This window comes from Triturus cristatus, chromosome 1_2 (genome assembly GCF_964204655.1).
Source record: "Triturus cristatus chromosome 1_2, aTriCri1.1, whole genome shotgun sequence".
NCBI lineage: Eukaryota > Metazoa > Chordata > Amphibia > Caudata > Salamandridae > Triturus > Triturus cristatus.
In genome coordinates this window covers 728675439-728700175 of record NC_140580.1, presented here as the reverse complement: position 1 = coordinate 728700175, position 24737 = coordinate 728675439, and the positions used below count along the sequence as shown (strand labels likewise).

The 24737-nt window shown below is 43.6% G+C and overlaps 1 protein-coding gene across 7 annotated transcripts in view; it reads left to right on the top strand.

The window, feature by feature from the left end:
* The window catches only part of MRPS16 (mitochondrial ribosomal protein S16), a 45689-nt gene extending 21303 nt beyond the window's left edge, over positions 1 to 24386 (top strand). For all 7 annotated transcript variants that reach the window (XM_085608641.1, XM_085608638.1, XM_085608635.1 and 4 more), the window contains exons 3-4: positions 16527 to 16787; positions 19854 to 24386. In XM_085608641.1, the coding sequence (XP_085464767.1) occupies positions 16527 to 16787; positions 19854 to 19987 (395 nt within the window). In that variant the 3' untranslated portion in view covers positions 19988 to 24386. The remainder of the gene's footprint in view (positions 1 to 16526; positions 16788 to 19853) is intronic.
* The last annotated feature ends 351 nt before the right edge of the window (positions 24387 to 24737 follow it).

The window sequence follows — 24737 nt, the reverse complement described above, 5'->3', positions numbered from 1 at the left end:
TGCTCTCCCATTCACAGGCTTCGAATAGTTCTGTGTCTGTGTGGCCTCTTAACTCACGAGTGGTGCAGTCTTCACGACTGGAAGCGCCGTTAATTATTTTCTATACCAAAGTTCCTGCATTCGAAGACGCACTCCAGAGCAGTAAGTAAAGGCAACCGGCAGCATTTTCCTTTCTTTTATTGATTTGGCCCAACGCGTTTCGAAGACTTTTCTTCTTGTTCACGGGCAAAATGTTTGTAGTAGCGTAATCATTGGAGAGCACTCCCCTTTTAATGCACAAGATGTCACCGCCCTCAGGTGGGGCTTTCTGTTGATACTCACTAATGTGCTGCATGCTGGGGCGTGTAGTACACAGTGCCTCCTTTTCCAAAGTGGGTTTCACGCTGCTGCAAATTATTTATCGTTTTTATTTTCTTTGGTGTCTTGGCCCACAGTGGGCTTCAGGAAAATCACGTCCGGTTCATTAACAAGCCAAGCTGCTCTCCCATTCACAGGCTTCGAATAGTTCTGTGTCTGTGTGGCCTCTTAACTCACGAGTGGTGCAGTCTTCACGACTGGAAGCGCCGTTAATTATTTTCTATACCAAAGTTCCTGCATTCGAAGACGCACTCCAGAGCAGTAAGTAAAGGCAACCGGCAGCATTTTCCTTTCTTTTATTGATTTGGCCCAACGCGTTTCGAAGACTTTTCTTCTTGTTCACGGGCAAAATGTTTGTAGTAGCGTAATCATTGGAGAGCACTCCCCTTTTAATGCACAAGATGTCACCGCCCTCAGGTGGGGCTTTCTGTTGATACTCACTAATGTGCTGCATGCTGGGGCGTGTAGTACACAGTGCCTCCTTTTCCAAAGTGGGTTTCACGCTGCTGCAAATTATTTATCGTTTTTATTTTCTTTGGTGTCTTGGCCCACAGTGGGCTTCAGGAAAATCACGTCCGGTTCATTAACAAGCCAAGCTGCTCTCCCATTCACAGGCTTCGAATAGTTCTGTGTCTGTGTGGCCTCTTAACTCACGAGTGGTGCAGTCTTCACGACTGGAAGCGCCGTTAATTATTTTCTATACCAAAGTTCCTGCATTCGAAGACGCACTCCAGAGCAGTAAGTAAAGGCAACCGGCAGCATTTTCCTTTCTTTTATTGATTTGGCCCAACGCGTTTCGAAGACTTTTCTTCTTGTTCACGGGCAAAATGTTTGTAGTAGCGTAATCATTGGAGAGCACTCCCCTTTTAATGCACAAGATGTCACCGCCCTCAGGTGGGGCTTTCTGTTGATACTCACTAATGTGCTGCATGCTGGGGCGTGTAGTACACAGTGCCTCCTTTTCCAAAGTGGGTTTCACGCTGCTGCAAATTATTTATCGTTTTTATTTTCTTTGGTGTCTTGGCCCACAGTGGGCTTCAGGAAAATCACGTCCGGTTCATTAACAAGCCAAGCTGCTCTCCCATTCACAGGCTTCGAATAGTTCTGTGTCTGTGTGGCCTCTTAACTCACGAGTGGTGCAGTCTTCACGACTGGAAGCGCCGTTAATTATTTTCTATACCAAAGTTCCTGCATTCGAAGACGCACTCCAGAGCAGTAAGTAAAGGCAACCGGCAGCATTTTCCTTTCTTTTATTGATTTGGCCCAACGCGTTTCGAAGACTTTTCTTCTTGTTCACGGGCAAAATGTTTGTAGTAGCGTAATCATTGGAGAGCACTCCCCTTTTAATGCACAAGATGTCACCGCCCTCAGGTGGGGCTTTCTGTTGATACTCACTAATGTGCTGCATGCTGGGGCGTGTAGTACACAGTGCCTCCTTTTCCAAAGTGGGTTTCACGCTGCTGCAAATAATTTATCGTTTTTATTTTCTTTGGTGTCTTGGCCCACAGTGGGCTTCAGGAAAATCACGTCCGGTTCATTAACAAGCCAAGCTGCTCTCCCATTCACAGGCTTCGAATAGTTCTGTGTCTGTGTGGCCTCTTAACTCACGAGTGGTGCAGTCTTCACGACTGGAAGCGCCGTTAATTATTTTCTATACCAAAGTTCCTGCATTCGAAGACGCACTCCAGAGCAGTAAGTAAAGGCAACCGGCAGCATTTTCCTTTCTTTTATTGATTTGGCCCAACGCGTTTCGAAGACTTTTCTTCTTGTTCACGGGCAAAATGTTTGTAGTAGCGTAATCATTGGAGAGCACTCCCCTTTTAATGCACAAGATGTCACCGCCCTCAGGTGGGGCTTTCTGTTGATACTCACTAATGTGCTGCATGCTGGGGCGTGTAGTACACAGTGCCTCCTTTTCCAAAGTGGGTTTCACGCTGCTGCAAATTATTTATCGTTTTTATTTTCTTTGGTGTCTTGGCCCACAGTGGGCTTCAGGAAAATCACGTCCGGTTCATTAACAAGCCAAGCTGCTCTCCCATTCACAGGCTTCGAATAGTTCTGTGTCTGTGTGGCCTCTTAACTCACGAGTGGTGCAGTCTTCACGACTGGAAGCGCCGTTAATTATTTTCTATACCAAAGTTCCTGCATTCGAAGACGCACTCCAGAGCAGTAAGTAAAGGCAACCGGCAGCATTTTCCTTTCTTTTATTGATTTGGCCCAACGCGTTTCGAAGACTTTTCTTCTTGTTCACGGGCAAAATGTTTGTAGTAGCGTAATCATTGGAGAGCACTCCCCTTTTAATGCACAAGATGTCACCGCCCTCAGGTGGGGCTTTCTGTTGATACTCACTAATGTGCTGCATGCTGGGGCGTGTAGTACACAGTGCCTCCTTTTCCAAAGTGGGTTTCACGCTGCTGCAAATTATTTATCGTTTTTATTTTCTGCCGGTTGCCTTTACTTACTGCTCTGGAGTGCGTCTTCGAATGCAGGAACTTTGGTATAGAAAATAATTAACGGCGCTTCCAGTCGTGAAGACTGCACCACTCGTGAGTTAAGAGGCCACACAGACACAGAACTATTCGAAGCCTGTGAATGGGAGAGCAGCTTGGCTTGTTAATGAACCGGACGTGATTTTCCTGAAGCCCACTGTGGGCCAAGACACCAAAGAAAATAAAAACGATAAATAATTTGCAGCAGCGTGAAACCCACTTTGGAAAAGGAGGCACTGTGTACTACACGCCCCAGCATGCAGCACATTAGTGAGTATCAACAGAAAGCCCCACCTGAGGGCGGTGACATCTTGTGCATTAAAAGGGGAGTGCTCTCCAATGATTACGCTACTACAAACATTTTGCCCGTGAACAAGAAGAAAAGTCTTCGAAACGCGTTGGGCCAAATCAATAAAAGAAAGGAAAATGCTGCCGGTTGCCTTTACTTACTGCTCTGGAGTGCGTCTTCGAATGCAGGAACTTTGGTATAGAAAATAATTAACGGCGCTTCCAGTCGTGAAGACTGCACCACTCGTGAGTTAAGAGGCCACACAGACACAGAACTATTCGAAGCCTGTGAATGGGAGAGCAGCTTGGCTTGTTAATGAACCGGACGTGATTTTCCTGAAGCCCACTGTGGGCCAAGACACCAAAGAAAATAAAAACGATAAATAATTTGCAGCAGCGTGAAACCCACTTTGGAAAAGGAGGCACTGTGTACTACACACCCCAGCATGCAGCACATTAGTGAGTATCAACAGAAAGCCCCACCTGAGGGCGGTGACATCTTGTGCATTAAAAGGGGAGTGCTCTCCAATGATTACGCTACTACAAACATTTTGCCCGTGAACAAGAAGAAAAGTCTTCGAAACGCGTTGGGCCAAATCAATAAAAGAAAGGAAAATGCTGCCGGTTGCCTTTACTTACTGCTCTGGAGTGCGTCTTCGAATGCAGGAACTTTGGTATAGAATATATATATATATATATATAAAACGGGTCTCAAAAGCTTGACCTGAAAAAGCATGAAACGACAAGACCGTCGCATCAGGTTTTTCATCTAACACCTCATATCTGTGATGGAAGGCAACATTTATCAGCACCATGTATATGAAAAACATTCAAGGACATCTTTGTTGTTCAGAAACATAAAAAGTGTATCAGATTCAGTCGTGACTGAATGTTAGTCCAAGGGAGGTACCTAGTCATTAAAAAAAAGCTGGAATGCAGATGGGGAGGACAGGATCCTTGTGGAACTAAAAAACTTGCATGACATAACTACATATGCAACCTTGACAGGAAGTTGGAATGCACACGGAAGAAACTCTGAGCCTTTGGTGAATGGCCAGCTCAAGAAATATATGGGCATATAAATGAATGGATCTCAGGACTTTAAAATCGTCTGATCTGTGCGGATTGCACCATAGCAGTGCAGTATATCCAAACTGGACACAACACATTTGCTTTAAGTGTTTTGAGAAGCCCAGAACACCTGGCACTGTGTTTTGGGGAGACTCCCTCACTCCTGATAACAACACATGCCAGGAGCAGATAACTTTGCAGACTCCTTACATTGTCAGTACTTACACTCTCTCAGATGGGAAGTAGGTAATTCAGCCATTCATTACCTTTTTGGGCTATGGAACTAGCCAGATTAAGATTTTTGCCTCCGCAGATGCCAAAGAAATTGCCAGCTACGCTGCTAGCCCTCAGAAAATGGAGATAACGGTTTGGAATGTGGAGGGGGTAAATTGCCCAATAAAAAGAATTTGAAATATGTTGGAATTAAAATCACCCAATATGTGGATAGGATTGCGGAATTGAAATGGGACATTTGCGGAAATAAACTACTGCTGAATTGGTCACATCTGCCATTAATGATATCCGGTAGTACAACCTTGCTAAACATGACAATCCTGACAAAATTCACTCTCCTTTTTAATACTATCCTCCTAATTTTCAGGAATGATTTGTTGGAGAAGTTGTTAGGGAGAATTAACTTGTTTATCTGGGCTTCAAAGAGTGTATTCATGGAAGACAAGACAAGGGAAGTATCGCCTTGTTGGACTTCCAGTTGTATACATGGGCCTTTAAGTAAAAAATACAAGCGGTGTCTATTGACTTACTGGGGAGGCGGGGGGGGATCGATGAACATGTTGGAAAGTGTAAGCAAAGGTTCTGTGCAAACTTATCCACAGGGAATGTTACTCTGATCTCTTCAGCAGCACATAAATGCATATTTGTGCTGTTTTTGTTATCCTTTAAAAAAAAAATTTTTTAGGCCCAGCCTAGCAGCGTGCATGCGCTGCTCTGCGAGGCATGGTGTATCTACTCTGGGCCCATAGACCACGCCCACCACTTACCATTTGTTTCTTCCTATGTCAGTCAAAATTGCTTTGTTTTCTTTGGTGAAACGCTGCTCATTGTCCCACCTTTGGGTGTGTTTTGACTTTGGTGGAGACTGCACCGGTCACATGTCGCCTTACTCATGGCTTTACATATCGGGTGTTTGGCACACTCCTTTTTTAACATCGAATGGTCCCGTGCCGTTTCTTGTTGTTTGCCCGCCTCTGCTTGTTTGTTCGCCACTTCATCTTTCTTCCCTGCCGCCAGGCCCGTACTAGCCGTAGTGGGCACCAGGCGTTTCCCCGGTGGGGTGCCAGGGTGGGTGCCGGTTTTGGGCCACGGGAGGGCCATTTTTGTTACCGGGCCAGCAATATGGACGCCCCTGTAACAAAATCGTCCGGAAACGTCCCTTGCAAACAGCTCAGCAGCAACCCCCTGTGAGCCGGCTTAGCATTTTGCCAGGGTCGATTTCGGTTCCCAGTCTGGCCCTGACGGCTGCTGGCCGTCTTGCATAATTATAACGGTCGGTCATCAGGCTAAAGCACACTCTACCATTTATTTACATACACGGTAAGTGTCTCCCCAGCAGCCGAGTGGAGAAGAGGTTTAGTTAAACATGACATGAAATGCGAATCTTCCTTGGAGGGGCATTAGATAACGCACGGTCTGGCACATTCTTGCTCTCCTTAAAGAAAGATGAGTGAAGAACACATGTTGTGGGGAGACGAACACTGGGTGTGAAACTTCCGATGTTTATACTGAAACGCACACAGCTGCGTGAAGTGCAGTCTGGGCCTATGAAGGACCATTACAGTGAACTGTGCAACCCGAAACACACAGCCAGGGAGGAGCCTGCCACGTGGGGGCAAGCATTTGTCACTAACAACACTACACATGTTGTGTGCTTGCTAAACTTAGCAGTCAACTCGCCTTACGACTTTCAGCGAACAGTTCCAAGCATGCCAACTCTTACTTTTTATAATTTGATGAAATGTAAACTACAAGTTCCAGAATGATTAGTGGTGGTGATTCAAAGAAGCAGCCTGCCTGATGGGCATAGAGTCATTGTGGGGCAAATGAAATCTTTGCTCTTCAAGGCGCTTGGACATGCCACATACTTCTTTTAGCACGGCATAGCTTTATCTGGCCAGCTCATTTTAGGATTCTGTCTGCTACCTGAGAGAGTTTCTGCACGTATTTGTTTATTTATGGGTTTACTCTGTAGTAAACGTCATGAATACATATTTTAAATACTACTGAATTCCATGCTTCTCGGTGGCAGGATCTCGGGGAATATGTTTTTTTTTTTTTTTTTTTTTTTTTTTTTTAAAAAACCTTTATTCGTGCATCTTAAAAGAACAAATACGGGCCTACAACCGTCAGGCCGGCCACGATACAATGAAGCACTGATACCCACATTAAATCCCCCGTGCGTCAACAGTCAGGATTAACAACAAGTTATGGATCACATGCTGGAGATATCTTTGACACCCGGGGAAGGAGAAGTGAAGGTTAATTTTAAGTTTTTTAGTTAATTTTATCAAGAAAAAAAAAAGTCAATGAAGGATAGGAACAAAGGAGACTCGAGTCCGCAAGATAGCCTCACCACACGGGAGAGCAGCAACAGCAGTAAGAACAACAATTGAAGTAAAAACTCAAACAGTGAGGCGGTGCAGAAATATAAAAGGATAGTCACATGAGCAAGTACGCACCCCTCCGGAGCCGCCCCCACTCGATCCACCCCACACCCGGACCCCGAATCGAAGAAAGTAGAACGCAGAGACATAAAGGAAAAAAGGCCCATAGAACTAATTAAGAACAGAGTATTACCCCCCCACCCTACACCAATGCGGAGGCTACGGCCTACCCCCCCCCCAGCATAGTGCCTGTCGCCCATTGAACCCGAAATATAGAGGAGAAAGAAAGTAGGAATAGAGGAAAGAAAGTAAGAAAACAGAAAAGAAGGCGGGGAGGAGCCCACGGGACACCAGAGCGCCCCAAACCATCGGCCAATCATGGCCCCCACACACTGAGAGCCCACTACGCCAAAAAACGGCATGCGAAGATACCATGGCACCACAGTGTAAGCGAAGGGATACAAGTTGCAACAGTGCGCGCATAACATACATACAGTTCCAGTCCCAGGCCAGCCCGTCCATAAACCATGACAATAGAAATCAGTCTAGCCCTGGCCCGATCGCGGGCTTGGGATTAAACCAGCCCCTGCATGAAGGCCCCGTGTCCCGAACAAACAAAAACAAGATGGTCGCTTGTGAAAGGATGGTGAAGTAGGATCACGAAATGGCCGCCGCCCATCGATTAAGGTCCCTCTTTGCACCACATAAAATCCAAACCTGGCAAGTAAGGTACAGGAGTTCCACAAAAAGTCAGCAGTGGGCCACCGCGAACGGTTCCTCGAAGCCGTTAGGCATCTCTCAACAGGATAGTCCAGTGGACGCGGTGAGGCAGGCAACAATGAAGCAGGCAGCCATGACCAGGGGGACAAAGCATCCGCAGTTGAGGTGTAGAGCGGTGTACCCTGGGCGCCGGGAGCGCCAGGTGAAGGCACCAGTGTAACACAGTCACACACCGCCGTTGCGTCCCCGCAAGCGGACAAAAGCACCGGGAGACCCACGCCCTGTAGATGGCACACAGTGCGCTCACGACCCGCGGCCGACAGTATGGGGTCAAACCGCTCACTCAGCGCCTGCAGGCCAGCGCACATCTGTAGTTGGAAGTCCCGCAGGGCAGCCAGAACGGAGCCGCATGTAAGCGGAGGCTGGGCCCCCACAGCGGCAGCAATCCGGGACGGCACCGTGGAGCTGGTGTCCGGAAGAGGGGGGGCGAAGTGGGCAGCAGGCGAGACCGGAGTATCGCCCCCCAGCCGCAAGCAGGCACTAAACGCCATGTTTTGCCGCCACACGGTGCAATGGCCGGGGGGGGGGTCGTAGCAAGGAGTCAATTCCCCTCAGGTCTACGCCGCAACGGGAAAGGCCAACAGCCGCCTCTCCTCTCGCAGGCCCCCTCCGCCGCCGGCCAGGCAACAGGCGAAGGGGGCAGCCGCCTCCCACAGCGCGGTCCTCAGAGCGGGGCAGGGGACCCGCCGCACCGGGGCCCACCCCACAGCTCCAGCCCGTCCGGCACAGGGTGCAGAAGGTGTCCGGCCGTCCCTCTCCGGGCTCGTCCGGCAACGATCCGTGGTGCGAGGTGAAATCGGGACCGCGGGGCTCAGGTTAGCGCTAGCTGGTCCGGCAACTGCGGAGCCTCCAGGGGGCCAGCAAAGGCCGTAATGGCGCAGGGTTTCAGTGCAGAGGACAAAAGCACCCAGAACTCGGGCATCCGGGCGGGCTGAGACTCCGGGAAAGCGGCAGCGCGGTCAGCGCGTCTTCGCACACGTTGCACCTCGAAAATCGGCGAGGATGGGCATCAGGATAGTAGTCCGAGGCCACGGACCGACGGAGCCGGGCGCTCAAGCGTCTGCTCCGGTCGCCATCTTGGCTCCTCCCCCGGGGAATATGTTTTAGCTACTACCTCTGTAAAGATTTATTTGATATATATCACTTCTAAGCACCTGAACTCCTACTTGGGAACACACAGTTCAGCAGGTGCTAGTTCAGAACAAAGAGGCCAGATGGAGAGAAGTTTGAACTATTTATGAAAAGTCTTTTGGGGCCTGATTGTGTTTGCAAGGCAGAATTGTCTAGCATACAAGGGATGGCTTGTTAGCACAGAGGGGTCAAGTCAGAGAGGGCAAAGGAGCTCAATGTGAAATTCCATCTCATTTCACACATCTGCCTCCAATACTGCTCGGTTAGTTTAATATTAATATTGTGCATACTTCTGACGAAGGGGAGAAGGGCTTTGGTATATTTACTATCTTCCACCCTTTAGTTTCCCTGAGTGTCGGGACTTTGCTTCTTATCAGTCTCATCGCTCCAAACGTACAGCACTGATCTTGGTCAGGGCCACTGGAATTATGCGGCAGAAGAGGACCAAAGTATGCGGCAAGGCTGGCTACATTATGTGGCAAGAATAGGTAAATTATGCTGCATAATGCGGCACATTTCGTAATACTTTTACTTAAATATTTTGTCTGTTTCTTACACCTGTAACCGTGCCTGAGAAAAGAGTTCACAGTAATTAGTACCAATTTATCACCCAAACATTATTAGCAACTGAAAGAGTACTAATCAACCTTTGCAAAAAGCCTTCCTCTGCAAGGGAACCTGAGTCACCATATTTTTTGTAACTTTTGATCCGTTTGAGCAGAAAAAAAAATATTAAAACCGTTTGTTGTTTGCCTGCCTAGGCTTGTTTGTGTGCCGCATCATCTTTCTTCATGGCTGCTGGCCGTCATGCATAACTATAACGGCCGGTCATCAGGCTAAAGCAGACTATCATTTATTTACATGCACAGTAAGAGTCTCCCCAGCGGCCTAGTGGAGAAGAGGAGTGTCGCTTTTTGAAATGCACACATTAAAAGGCTAATACAGCTGCTTTATAAGTGGGAGCAGGTTTTAGTGCAGGAATTAAAGTAAACCCGCCTGCTTGTTGTTCCACCAAGGATAATGTGCTGCATGGCTACACACTTATAAGGTCTCAAAGGCGAGACGTATTGACTATGCCAATGCTTGTTTTTTTTAGTCCTCATTCACCCCACTAACTTCCGGCTGCTCACCTTAGACCGCTTTCTTCTGCCCTTCATCTTTTTTGGCGGGTCATAAAGTTGACTAGCTGGGGAAGACCGCTACGACTATTGGAGATCTACTCCGATCCCATTTGGATACCAAGATCAAAGTTTCAAGATCCGAGGGTGTAATCATTGGACAGGAGATGGAGCACTCATTACTCTTTAGCTCAATCTTTTTCTGTTATTCTCTCCTTCTAGTAGTCTTTCCCCCCCCCCCCCCTCCATCTAATCAAAGGTACCCAAATCCTTGATCTTCTTTCACAGATATTTCTTGTGTCCATTTTTAAGTTATACAAATACCAGAGTCTAACCATTCAGCTTTAGTGGGGATGACTTAGATAATTTTCTTCAGATTTCTCTTCTTGCCAACAGTATTAGGCAGAACGACTACTTGCAGCTATCCTTACACAGCCTCACTGGCCCGGGAATGTTCTAAAAAATAATCCACTGGAGGCTTACCTTGACAGTTACTCAAGTATGTCACTCATGGTCTTACCCACATCGTCACAGTATTGTTGGATCCCAGGGCAGTCCTTAAAAATATTAATGTAGTCTGCTTTTTCTAATCCACGCTTTCCATAAGTCTTTGGTCTGTGGCACTCAGTCTTCCAGAACCGGACAGAAAGTAGGGCTGCTTCTGACCAGAGACCTGTTTCTGCCCTCCTGCTGCTGAGCCAAGCTTGAGCAGGGGAAGGGAAATTAAATAAATCCTGTCACAGGGAGGTGTGACCACCTCCCAGACAGGGTCTAGTATACAGGGACAGAGTAGGGGCGCTTGCCAGCGCCACTGTGACTGCTTGAAGGGCACATTTGGTGCCCTCCTTGCATACTCCAGTTCAGGGAGCTGTTGGCTCCCGCTCTGGTGCAAAACTGGACAAAGGACATGGGAGTATCCTCACCACTGTCCAGCCCCTCCTCTGGGAGAGACCCCTGCATCGTCCCAACCCTTTCCTAAGGGTTCTTCAGAGGTTACCTGTGGGTGAGTCCCTAGATTTGTTGTAGGACAAGTTTCAGATCACATCACTGTGACTGTCTGGACACTTTGGACTTAGCTTTGGGAACCAAGACTGCATTCCTGCTGCTCCTGGTCTCATAGTCCTGCTGGTCTTCTGCAACGTCTGTGCACCATACAGATTCTGTTCCAGGCCGGTGAACATCCAAGAAACTCAAAGGAATCTCCCTTGGAGTGAAGGAGTCACTCTCCTGCATCTGCAGGCACCGCAACACAGCAGACCAGTCTGCTGATCCTGGGCTCTCATAGACTTCGAAAGGCTCAGCAACACGGGTGGTGGTTCTGCAACTCCCTCAAGGCCTGCAGTGTCTTCATCCCGAGTTTGAGACCATTATCCCTCGTTGGAACCGCACCCCTGTGCACCATGTCCACATGCTGTTCCCAAGGCTTGTTGGCTTTCTCCTCCAGTGATCTTCAGGCTCCAAGAAGCTCCAACCTAAAGCAATTCCTGCAGCCAAGATCTTCACTCTCACCGCTTCCTCTGCACCGTGGGCCTTCTTCATTGGTGAGCTGCTCGAGGTTCTCTTGCGACTCCTGTTCCTTCGGCCCATGGGTCCTCTTGAGGGTCGCCTTTGGCTTCAGTTTGCTCCCCTGCTTGCTCGGGCCTGCTCCGACTTACCTACTTGTGGTGAGTCACTGCACCATTTTCGTCAACCACGTTGTTTGCTACTGGCAAGGCTTGTTGTTGCCCCTGCCAGACACTTATCTCTGGGCTCTTGACATCCAACATAGAACAGCTTGTAAATGGCTCCTGGTCTTCTACAGCATTGTCTGGTCCACACAGCTGCAACTTCAAGGGCACTGTCAACGTCACCTGCGTTTCCGACATCGGTGGGCATCCGTTTTGAGTGCCTCCTCTCTGCTTGCAGGTACCTCATCTTCCGAGCTCCTTTGTCTTCTTCTCCAGCTGCATCTTTCCTGAAATCCTCCATTGTGGTCTTTGGCGGTTTCCGATGTGACGTGGCACCTATGCACCTGGCTTCCCTGGTGTAGGTAACCTGTTTCCTGGGGTATCCACGGGTGGGGTGACTTTCCAACCTTTCATCTTCCACAGAATTTCTTTGTGGTCCACTGGGAAGGGTCCTTCTTTAAAATTGCAACCGCGACTTATTGACTAACATCTAGCCCGTGGTCTTGTTCCCACTCTGCACAAGACCTCAGTGGGGTTCATAGATGCTCAACTTGGGTGGCTCCTTGGGTCCCCAGCTATTCTATGTCTTCTGGGTCCATTCTTGACTTGAGATTGGTTCGCATTCCACTATTTTAGTATATGGTTTGGTCTTCCCTGGAGACAACTGTGTATTTGTGCTAATTACATGCTCTATTTCTTAAGTACTTTGTATCTATCTCAGGGTTAGAGAAAATACAATGTGGTAGTGAGTGTTTGTAATAACATATATATTTTTATAACTAAACTGTGTCCCAGAGTAGATACACCATGCCTTGCAGAGCAGCGCATGTGCGCTGCTAGGCTTGACCTAAAAGGAAAACAAAAATGGCACGAATATGCATTATGTGCTACTGAAGAGATCAGAGTGCATTCCCGGTGGATAAGTTCACACAGGACCTTTGCTTACAGCTTCCAACAGTTTTCATCGATCCAGAATCCTCTGAGGAAAATTCTGGTTTCTTCCAAGACGGTGAGCCTAATAGTTTTGAAATTGGTACAACAAGTTTGAACAGATTTGGTATTCTACACCTTCTAAATCTTTCCGGTGCTCTGTGTATGAAGATCAAACCAAATAGTTTGGTGAATGTGAGCAATCACTTATAAATTCAGTCTCAACCTCTCTGCAGCATGGCTGCTGAGGACATACTTCAGATATAACACATCTAGCTCAGTGCCTGGGTTAACTCGGGAAAGCTGCGATAAATCGAACAGGTTTGGGCGCTGATCTCTACATGACAGCATTTAACCCTTACACTGTATGGTGCAGGATTACATTAACATCCACTTACACGTAACAAAAGAAAGACTTACACATGCATATGTCAGTTAATTTGGATTTGGATACCTTTCCAGGTTACAAGAGGACACAACAAGCTGATCCTTGTTCAAGGTGTCAATAGTAAGAGTCTGTATGGAATCAAAATCCTACTTTTCCCCCAGTAAGATCGCTGGTGCCGATATGCAACCCGAATGCGGGACTCGTTGGAGGAGGATTCAAATCTATGTACGAGACTGAAGTTTAAGCGTATTCTATTTTAAACCACATTTTGTGTTGCTGTTAATTGTGCTCAAAGAAGACCCATTTGCAGAACTGTTCTTTGTACACGTTTGGGTTACATAGGGCAGATCACACTTTCAATGCTAATGTGGTCACTGACTTGGCCTGTCTTCTTGTAAACCCTGGGAATAGTGCAAAGATAACCTCCATATCCTGGATGTGGGGAGAGCATCATGTGTGATTTAATGATTTATGTTTTTAAGAATGATAAAACGGCTATTTATCACCTAGGGCTTTGCTCATTTCAGTGACTAGCATTTCAAATAGGACTGTACAGTCCTCACAGACATGCGATTCCTTATCAGTTAAGCAATTAATTCTTGAACCAAGAAAGAAAAGAGCAGAGGGATTCGTGTCTATCTTGATGTCAAACATTATATCTAGTGTGATGTACACAGACATGGAGTCCTAAACACACTAGAACTGTTCAAAATTGCTTCGTTCTCGAACTCCTCCCACTCAAGTTACCACTTGCTATTCTAGGCACAGCATGTGAATCAGCATGTGAATCAGCATGTGAATCATTATGTGCTGCAAATAAACTGGTTATGATGGGGTAAGCAGAGTTTATTAACTTAAGATGCTATTGATTCTCATGCAATCCACCCAGCCTACTACCAGAACATAAATCATTAGGGCATACATCTAACACACACATTAATATACCGAGGGGTTCAGACAATAAGGTACCGCACTTTTCAAAATGTATTGGGCAGAGTTAAGGAGTTCTCTTATGGTGCACCGAACCCGAAGTACAGCCCCTCTCTACTTCAAATTGAAAACAACCTACAGAATTTGTATTAGTTAATAGTGGTTCAGCAATCACAATGTTAGTCAAAATAAATCTGTCTCATATGAATTCGGCACAAATCTAATTTCACTTGCAACAGTAATTTCCATGGAAACATACTTGTATTGTGCAGGTTGTTGAATTAGAGAAGCTCTATTACAAGCAGACGCCAAGCACGCTATTTCATATACGGAGCACATGAACTCGATCTTTTTTTTACGGAACGGAAGGATAACAATTTGGACAACCTGTACAGTAAAAGTCTTTCATGACCTAGGGATGGTTGTATTAACATTTGAGCCCTGAAGAAGTCTGTGTAGGATGAAACGCGTTAGCTACTTTGACCACTGTTACGATTAGACATTTTCTCTTTGTGTTAATCTCGCATTAGCTGTAGGGGTGGGCCGAATTTGCGAAATTCACTTTCGCAAATTGTCGCGAAAATGTTAATCTCTGCAAACACGCGGAAATATCGCGAAGATGCAGAAGTTTTTTTCCCCCCGTTCGCGGTATTTTCTGCATGGTCGCGGCTCGCCAACTTACCCATGCGGTTGCTCGCGGGCGCGGCCATCTTGTTTTCACTTGTCTCGCGGTGCATGATCGCGAGAAGAAAGACGTGATCGCGCGACGCATGGCGTTACTGCGGGCGCGAACTGTCACGAGACAGCGCAAATGGCTACCAACAATCCAACATCTCTTGGAGAACGCGACCGGATCGGGAAAACTTGTCGGCGAACGCGGGGATTCAGGTAAGGCGATCGCGCGCACGCGAGAATGTATTATTTTACAGCGCGAGCAAGAAACAAATTATCGCTAAGCTGCGGAATGCGGAAATTTTGACATTTTCGCGCTTTCCGCGGAACGCGAAAATGCCAAATTATCGCAATTTCCGCGAACGGAACGGAATTTTGGCCCAGGCCTAATTAGCTGCTATGTTTCCATGAAAATTACTGTTGTAAGTGAAATGAGATTTGTGCCGAACTCATATGAGACAGATTTAATTTAACACTGTGAAAGGTGAACCACTATTAACTGATATAACGCGCAAATGCATAATGATGGCATGCTGAAAATGGCGCTGAACTATTCTAGCACACTTCATCCCCCTGATGTCAACTTTGATAACAAAGGTTTGAAAATGATAACCAAGAAACATACTGTTGGAATTTCCAGCCCAATCAGTTAATGACGGGTATAGGTAGGTTCAGCATAGCACTGTGTACTATTTCATGCACCAAGTCTATTATTACAGGTAAGTAACTGTATTCTTACTCTTGATACGAGTGACATTGACCATGATTTAACAGTGCAAAGCCGCGATGACCTATTTGGGAAGCAGCACAGCATCTTGGTGAATGAAGGCTTACTGTCTAAAGTAAGATGCTTAGACTGGGACATAAAGCTCGTCTTCATGCGTATAGTTTAGTTTTTAGACGAGTTCCCATTCAAACGAGATCTCGGTGTTTCACGAATCGCCTTCATTCTGAAATGAAGATCCACTTTAAAGCTCTATGAAGGGCACCAAAAGGCATTAACTAGACAAACTAAAGTTACGGAAACTGGGCAGTTTCATTAAAGCAGTGATGTTTTCGTATTTTTATTAGCTGGTCTTCTTTTGTATCGTTAATTAGCAATATGTAACTTTTCTTGTGAACGTTGTAAAGTTGTTTTTGACATCATTGGTATCACATCCCATACAATTACTTGATTTAGGGGCACATGCATCAAAGGTTTTTGCGAGCACAAACGGTGCGATTTGGAAAAAGGCCTTTTGCGATACATTAAAGTGTTAGGCACTGGCAATGCTGCGATTTCTTAATTTGCGATTGCATTTAAGGAATCGCAATTTGCATTTCCTTAAATGCAATGTTAGAAGCACTTAGAAATAGCGAATTCGCTATTAGGGGACTGCAAAATACAGAGAGATTACTCTGGTCTGTATTTAGCAAAAACCTTGAAAAGGTTTCAGGTCACACACACACATGCCCTTGGGGCATGTGTGTGCGCAACATGGGTGCACATTACAATTTCAGGGGTGCAACAGGGTGTCATTCTGACACCTTTGCACCCTTGAAATTGCATGCGCAATTTGCGAGTACCTCTTGGTACTCGCAAATTGCGCATGCAATTTCCATTTCATTCCTATGGGCCTATAGGCGCATTGGAATGAATGGGAGGTCATTCCTTAATTGCGACTCGCAATTTGCGAGTCGTAATTAAGTAATGTTTAGGAATCGCTATTTTAATAGCGATTCCTATATGCATAGGCTTTTGAGAGTCCTTAATTCCGATTCCTTAATAATCGCAAATAAGGACTCGCATAAGCTTTTTTTGATGCATGTGCCTGATAGTTCAGCACAATGCTTTGTATGATTTACTTTTGACACTTTCGGTTCTACTTTTCCTTATGTTAAACTTGAAATCTATAATAAATAACCATACATTGAATTATTGAAAAGTACTGTGTAATAATTATCATTTTGCTATGTAAATAGACTGCATGGACACAGCTTGTTTTGCGTTTTACAATACTAGAAAATAGTTATTTTTCTATTTACACGCGTTGTGTAAAAAAAATAAAAAGTAATAATTTACACACGCTTTCTTTTCTGTTTAGCACCTAACCTCTTGAAATATTACCACAAGGGGCATGTTGTTATTCGGTTGGCACTGCGTGGCTGCACCAACAGACCTTTCTATCTCATTGTGGCTGCATTCAACAAGCGTGCTCGGGACAGCAAGTATTTGGAGCAGTTGGGGTGCTACGATCCCCTACCTAACCAGCACAATGAAAAACTAGTCAGTTTGAATATTGAGAAAATCAAATATTGGATTGGGAATGGAGCGCACACCACTAAACCAGTTGAAAAGCTTTTTGGTGAGTACCAATAATAACCCTATTTCGTTTTTTTGTTTGTAATAATATGTATTCCTCTTGTGACGTCTGCCACATTACATAGAGAGAGAACTTCAAATTGTGACATCTTGAAGATAGAGGCTGTGCATGGTCCTCACGAAGTCCATTAGGTCATTGATGTCAGCAAGAAAGATTGTATTGTGTCCTGGAGCGGTTGTTGTATTGGAAGAAGATGGATTGGTTTTGGTATGTTTGATAGCTATTGGTATGAGTTTGAATGGGGCAAAGTCAGCAACTTTCTCATCGTTCAAACTACATCGTTTGTTTTTGTTTTTTCATTTTGGCCTTCACTGTTATTGTGAGGGATGTTGTGAAGTTGAGGGTTGTCATTTGGTAGTAAGTGGGTGAACTAGGTTTCGATAATGAAAAGTATAATTGTGTGTGGTTACGAGGACTTCCATCTCACAGGCGTGAACCGATGTGTTATTAAATAATATTTCAGATTTCTGTTCTGGGAAGGTAATGTGTGATTTGTGTTAGGTTTTTGGCATAAATATCTTTCCGTGGTTTGATTGAGGAATGAGTCTATGTGGCTTAGGGGCTCTCTGTATGTTTTGATGGAATCTTCTACTGATGCCGAGGGAGCCCATAGTGGGGAGCCAGGTACCTCAGCAGGTGTGACTAGAGAATTTCAAGAAGTGAATAGTGCCAGTGTTGATTGTTATGCAGCCTGAGCCAGAGAAGCTGTTGTCATCAGTGGTGAGTAGAAGTAGTGGCAGGTTCAGTACTCTTCTTATTTACATACTAGCTCAGTGCTGTTTGATTGTGCGATGTTTTATTGCTTTGTCCAGCGAACAATTGCAGGACTGAATTAAATGTAACTTGTTTTCAATGATTTTTCACATGAATTAGTTTGGTGTTTGCCAGCAGCTGACTGGAGATGGTGATGTGGGAATAGAAGTCCTCGTTAATGGGCAGATTCCTCTCTTGCCCTGTGTAACCATCTCCAGCACAAAGCACTAAGATTTTCCCAGGAACAATTAGTACATTGCAGGTTTGACATTTGTGTTTTGGTCCCACTTCAAGTCCTACTTGGTTTCTCTCCCTTTAGGATATTTGCCTCATGCAGTTTATATGTAACGGAAAGAGAATTGTGTTTATTTTGCCAGTTGTTTTTGTACTCCCCTACTAGAAGAGTTAATGCAGTGCTCCGTGCTACCTCGTATGACGCGGTTTGGGTGCCTGTTGTCATCTCTAAACCTCCTTGACTAATCGAAATCTTGCTGTAATGCTAAACCTTGCATTGGTTATCCACCTATTTTCAGATTGGGTTCCTTAAAGAGGCAAAAATCTAGAAATGATGTCCACTCTCGAAAAATCGCCTCAATGTATGGTATGCAATCTGAAATATAATTTTCTCTGTATTATGCTGAGGATTCCCAATCTGGGATCATGGAATCTTCAATAATTACTTTATTTGCATTTATAAAAGAAATATTGGTGCAGAAGAACTACATGTGCTGGTAAGCTACCTAAAATTTGCACATCAATGTGACTCGTGCACTTGCCACCCTTGCTATTTTTCTCCATTATACCGACAGCCTCTCTGCGAATATCCGTTGTAGGCGTAGAAAAAGCATTCTGATACTGGCAAGCTCCTAAGAAAGTGGAGCACAAGTTTGCTTATGCACCCAGCCTTTCTTTCAAAAGATGAATTATTTGCTGAGTAAGACCCGAACCTGTTCTAAAGTCAAGCAGACTGAGTGTTACAGCTACAGAACGTATAAGTTTGATATAGACTTGTTGGTGGACACTGGTCATCTTTTGTTACATTAAGGCTCCCATTTACCATAGCCTAATACAAAAAAATGGCACGCTAACAAATCATCAACACTTTAGGACAACTTTCCGCCCCTAGCCATTGGCACAGCCTCTTTGCAATTTTTTCACCATATTTGTGACTCCAAACGTTTTTTTTAACACGTTTTGCACTTGATTCATAATCCACATTTTCGCTTGAAATAATTCTATTCCGCATGCAAGGAACTGCCATTTTCCATATTTCTAATGCTCCTGCCGGGCCATCCGAGCCTCTCTTCAAGAACACGACTAGAGCCAGATTAATCAGTAGCAGTTTATTAACATCCAATGCATTTCGGGCCTCTAGGGCCCTTCGTCAGGGAAAACTGAAAATGACAATTGAACATGCTTTAATATTCCATCCGCCAATACATGTAAACAAATCTAATGTTTCAAATTGCACCACTCTTCTTAATCTCGACAATTCATTAAAAATAATAAATGCATTCTTTTCTCACTAAACGGAACCTCCCCCTAGTGTTTCAGCCAAACTCAAGCTCTTCGCTTAAGCGATAACAAATATAACTTCCGGACCCTCAGAGACTAATAACCATACTTTCACCCCCACTGCTTGAAGCTTCCATCTCATCCTCCCTTCTTTCCCCGTCTTGTAAACCAATCTAGTCATTACTTCTCCTATTCCACATCATACTTCCCAACCCTGCTCACAAGCCCTGAACCTACTTCCTTCCACCCCTCCTTCCAATACCGACTTCCTTAAACGTTCACGTCCTCTTCTCGTACCTGCTAGCAAACAGTTGTCCTCCACGCTCCATCCCAAAAGACGTCTCCCCATTCCCTTTATGATCTGCTGTATTTAAACTGCACTTTAACCCCTCCTCTCAAGCAGCCCTCCCCTAATCTTCACACCTGGGTCACTTAAACTCCTAAGCTTTCCTGAAACACTACACCTCCCATGATGCATTCATATTAACAAAAAATAAATCATTGAACATTAACATGACAGTTTTTCAAATGCAACACTAAAAAATTTAAAACCGCTGGCGATGTGTAAAGCTTGTACTTTGTCCAAAGTTCATTGCAGCGAATTCCACGTTCCTCTAACGCCTTAAAATAAACTTGCTGTGTGAAATTATATGTTCCGCCTTGCATGAGGAAAACATAATTTCAAAATGTTCCTTTGATAGCTCTAATCTTTGTGGGTGCTAACAAATCATCCCATCATTAATTCTGTAATTAGTAACCAAAATACTTTCTTGCTTTCAGGCCTTGCTGGATTGTTTCCTCTTCATCCCATGACCATCACAAATGCAGAAAGGCTAAGGAAGAAAACAGAAATGGAGACTGAAATTGTTTCTGAGGAAGAAAACGCAGATGTTCAAGAGCCTGGCGCATCATAAATGTGTTTAGGGACATATTCTGAATTTAACAGACTTGGAAATCAGTCATGCTGAAAGTAGAGTCCCAAAACGTTTTACGTTATTGCTAAGGCATTATGGGCAAGCAGATAAATACCGAAGAATCTGAAAATTTCGCTTGACTTTTTTATGGAATTTCAATTGGGAGTCAAATCGAATTGCAAAAACAGTTATATAGTGAAATTGTTGACTAGCTCACTGTTCGCTTGTATTGGGCTGTTAAACGCCCCTCCACCTTTTGTATGTTCTGTTTGACTCTATGCATGTAATGAGCTTTGACCGACGTGTTTCTTATGACTCCTTCCACTTGTTCCTGCATGCATTGCTTTCACGTGTTACAGATTGATACCTTTATGATAGTGTTTTTTCCGGCAAACCCTTTAAAAGGGAAATTTGAATATTTTCCAACAACTTTTTGTAGCTAAGCAACACCGTGGTTTACAGGTAAAAACAGTTTGGGTTTATTTCTTAACTTGTGGTATCCGCATTTGTATACAGTTCCTTCTAGGTTTGGTATGTACTTTCATTACCACTTGCGTTCTGGTGACTTTCCAGCTTGATATCCCGTTGCCTTTCAGATCGGATTATGTGATTTAGCTTGTTACTATGTGTTATACAGGTACTGTTTATGATCCTATTCTTGATTAGTTGGGTTTGTTGTATTCAGTGAGTTGTTTGTGATTTTTATTTTTATCTTTGTGAATCAGATTAAGGCCCAGAGGGCTTCACTATTGCATTGCAGTACTAGGTCAGTAGACATGTGTGTCTCTTGTGGGAGCAATTCTGGCAGTCCAATATGTTACATTACCTGAAATAGCTATCATTAAAATACAGTCCGCCTCAAATTTAAACATCTGCATGTGACCCCAACACTTTCTTGTGAACAAAGGCACAAGGCTGATGTGTCAGGCAAGCCTCCTTTTTAATTAAAAAACTATAAAAATAGTTCAAGGTGTATAAAGCTTTGCAAATGTATATTGCATTATATGTGCAAAGTGTTTTGTTTATTATAAAACCTCACTTTTATCATGGCTAAGCATCTCAATGAACAAGGTTTGCCACCATCTTAGTGTTGTTTGTTAGGTCAATTACGTTTTCGATTGTTGGAGCTAAAGATAGAGATTACCATTTGTTACTCTTTTGGAACTGCAGGAATCGTGATTCAGTAAATGGCATATGATAGCCAAAGGTGGAGGAGCTGGCCCTTTGGTACCTCAGTAGGTGGATACTCGTTGTGAGTGGAATGTGTTGTAATAAAGATTCTAGCTAGTATAGTTTGATTTTGAGTCCATGTAAGATTAGTAATCTTTCGTTTTTTTGAGGTCCACTCTTGCGCAGTTTAACAAGCAAGGCAGAAAATGATTCAGTTCCTAGGAAGATTTGTTGTGATGCTCCCCCAAATTCAGAGTTTAAAAATTAACAGAGCAATATGTTCTGTTCCTTATGGAGTCTCTGTGAAAGAAGCCTACTTGTGTTGTAGGTTCTAAACATACTATTATTTCAGAAGCAGATTACACATAGTTGAATTGGGACAACTTTCTAATATTTACATAAACAGTTTGTCAGGGGTTGGTTATTTTTTTTTTTTATTCAAATGCTTCCCAGAAATCATGCTACGTCATTAGTTTGTTTGCTTTTCTCAAAAGGCTTGCACATTAGTATGATTGGTGGTTCTGTTTACCATTCTTGTACATGTTTCACTGACGTCTTCGTTATTTCACCTCTTTACTCCAATTTAGTGGTTTCTTGTGGATTTATATTCCTGATTACAATTCCATTGATTCTGTCCAAGGGTTTCTACCCCCTCTCATTAGAGAAGATGTGCTATTTTCCTTTATCCAAGCCCCTTACAGGTTAAACAAAGTCATCAGCTTCAACGTGTCATTGTTATCAGGGCAAATAACTACCCTTTCTCTTAGTCCCCCTTTTCTTACATTCAGGCACCAGTAACCTGTTTCCGGTTGCAGTATACCATGGAACTAAAATAATACGAACAGTACCTTGTTCACAGAAGTACATGTTCTCTGATTTGTCTGACCAAGTTCCTGTCTGCTGATGCAAGTTGGTTTATTTGTATCTCTGTGACCTTTTGTTCCTCTGTGTGCTCTTGGGTATTGTATTTAGATGTGGCTCATAATCATCATATCCATATAAGCTGCTACTAATTGTTTGATCTACCAAATGAATTGCATTTTCGGCGCCCTGCAAAAGTTTGACTTGAACTTTTCGAAATACAAGCTTCAGCACACATTTATTTATACAACCAAAACTTTGGTGTGAGTGCACGTCCCAACGAAGTGTAGTACAAAGAAGATAAAACGTTTATGACACAAATATGGTTGTAGAGTAAGGGTGGCCATAGTTTGCTTACTATACAGCACTGTAAGCTTTGTCAGAGTTGTTGTAGTGAGTAAAAGATAGAGGAGTGAAAAAAGCTAACAAAACCCAGTTACCACGTGCAGGTTAAAATTTTAAGTAGCTATAAGGTGTACAGTGAATCAGTAGCACTGCAAGTCAAATACATGTGAATCCCAGGCATACAACAGGGCCCTAAATAGATTGTACAAATAAAAGTTGGAAATTAAGTCTTGAAGTCTGGTATGAGCCAGGTGAATTACATACTAATTGAACTATAATATATTGTGTCAATCTTAAAACCTAAGCTCAAATGAATGCAGTATATCATGCAGTAAAGTGTCAATCATGAAGGCAGTAGTAAAATACATTTTGTGCAGTTGATCACTATAAAACTGTGTATATTAGTCTTTTGCCAATAGCTGTTAATAGTATCCTAAACTTTAATTAATGTGAAGTAAGTAGTATCCCTTAATCTTTAGTAGCCATGCAAAAACATGCTTTATTGACAAAGTTTAACAGGACTATCTTTACTTGGGTATAGAGTTACCTATCAAAGTGTGTCAGGTACTGAAGCTAGGAGAAATGTCACTCCTAAAGCAAAGTGATTAGAATCAGATTAAAACAAATACATTTGAGGTCCTCTACAGATCAGATATCATGATTTGGCATAGCAGTTCTTTTCGAGAAATCATCACGATCGTGGGGAATGGGGGTCTAGTGTAGACTCTGTCCATGTCTAGACTCCAAAGGCATGATCTTGACACATCTTGTCAACATGTGTGCACAATAGAAATGGCCACCTTGGATAGGGCGCATTATTGCCAGGTGGAACCACTACTCGGACAAATTAGGAGGGTTGTCTGATAGTTTAAAAAAGTTAAACCGTTTTTACAAAATGTATCGACACCATGGTTTGTCAATCTAAATCTTTATGCATTTGTAAGAATAGGTTGGGATTGCCATGTATAACATTCATAATTTATCGATCACCAACATCACTCTCAGTGGTCTTATTGTGATGGAGTACAAAGGAACTGTTGATGCTCTCTAATGAAATCCTTTTGTAATATGTCTTCTACGTTGGTGTGAAGCCAGTCATTCTAGGTATTAGCCTGAGCAAACTACGCAACTTTTTTAGATATGGATTCAATTACCCCCTGTTGTACATTATAAGGATATTGCAAGTCACTGATTAGTTTCCATGACCATATGGAGGAACGAGGTTCTGTTACAGAGGTGATTTGCAATATCCTTATAATGTACAGCAGGGGATATATTATTCCCTATAATAAAGTGGTCACACCTTTACCTTTCCCACAAACCACTTAAATCCTTGATGCGTAGCTCTTTCATATTAAAGAGAGCATGTTTGCAAACATGGAGAATACAAATAGAATGTCCAGTGCAAAATTAAATGTGTCAAAAAGCTGTTAGATATTTGTTGCACAAAGATATTAGAAGTGGTTTACTGCAAGTCAGATTTCTTTTGTTAAAAAAAAAAAAAGGCGCAGTCGCTTGGATTGTGTAGAAGCATGCGGAAAGAGTCTGACTTCTCTATAATTACCTAAGGAGTCCCAAGAATAATCGTGTTGCCATAAATATATCATTTCTGCCTGTTAATGTGGAGCACAAGAAAGAAAAGCAGCGTTTATTTTTCATGAATTAAACGTGCTTTAATTATGCTCTGTGACCGAACTTGCCTATTGCCTCGGCAGCTGGCAGTATGACCTCAGCACTCAAGTATAATAAGTTATTACAGTTGAGTTCTGATGTCATTTCCTCATATAGGCGACTGGGTGTGTCACAAGTCACTGATTATAAAGAAATGAGAGACCGTTTTTTAATGCAGGGATTGCCGAATTCTATATATTATATGGGTATGATGTGGGAATTGAGTGTCAGTTTTTTTTTTTCTTTCTTGAAAATGTGGGAGGACTGTCCAAATGTATGTGAAATCTTTGGAAGACTTTCAAGGAAAATAGAGGTAGGATATTTAATTAAATGGAATGAGGGGCAAATATCACCACTGTGTCTAGACACTTTGTGTCTCTTATCTTTTTTCTTCACATGTTCTTGATCACATGTTAAATGAACTTGGACGTTAATTCATAACACAGCCAATACTTAAGGCACATAGTTAACATATATCATACATGCTCCTGGTACACATACTCTACTTAAGACACAAACCAGACACTCAGGCTAAAGTTGATAAGCATACCTGACGCACTTGTCTGATGCACGCACTTCATGACATTGAATACAAACATGGTATGTTATTGCATCACACACGATGGCTAGATCCATTTCACGATACCAATACCAACGACTGGCACACTATATAAATCTCTATCATCTCTATCAATACACACAC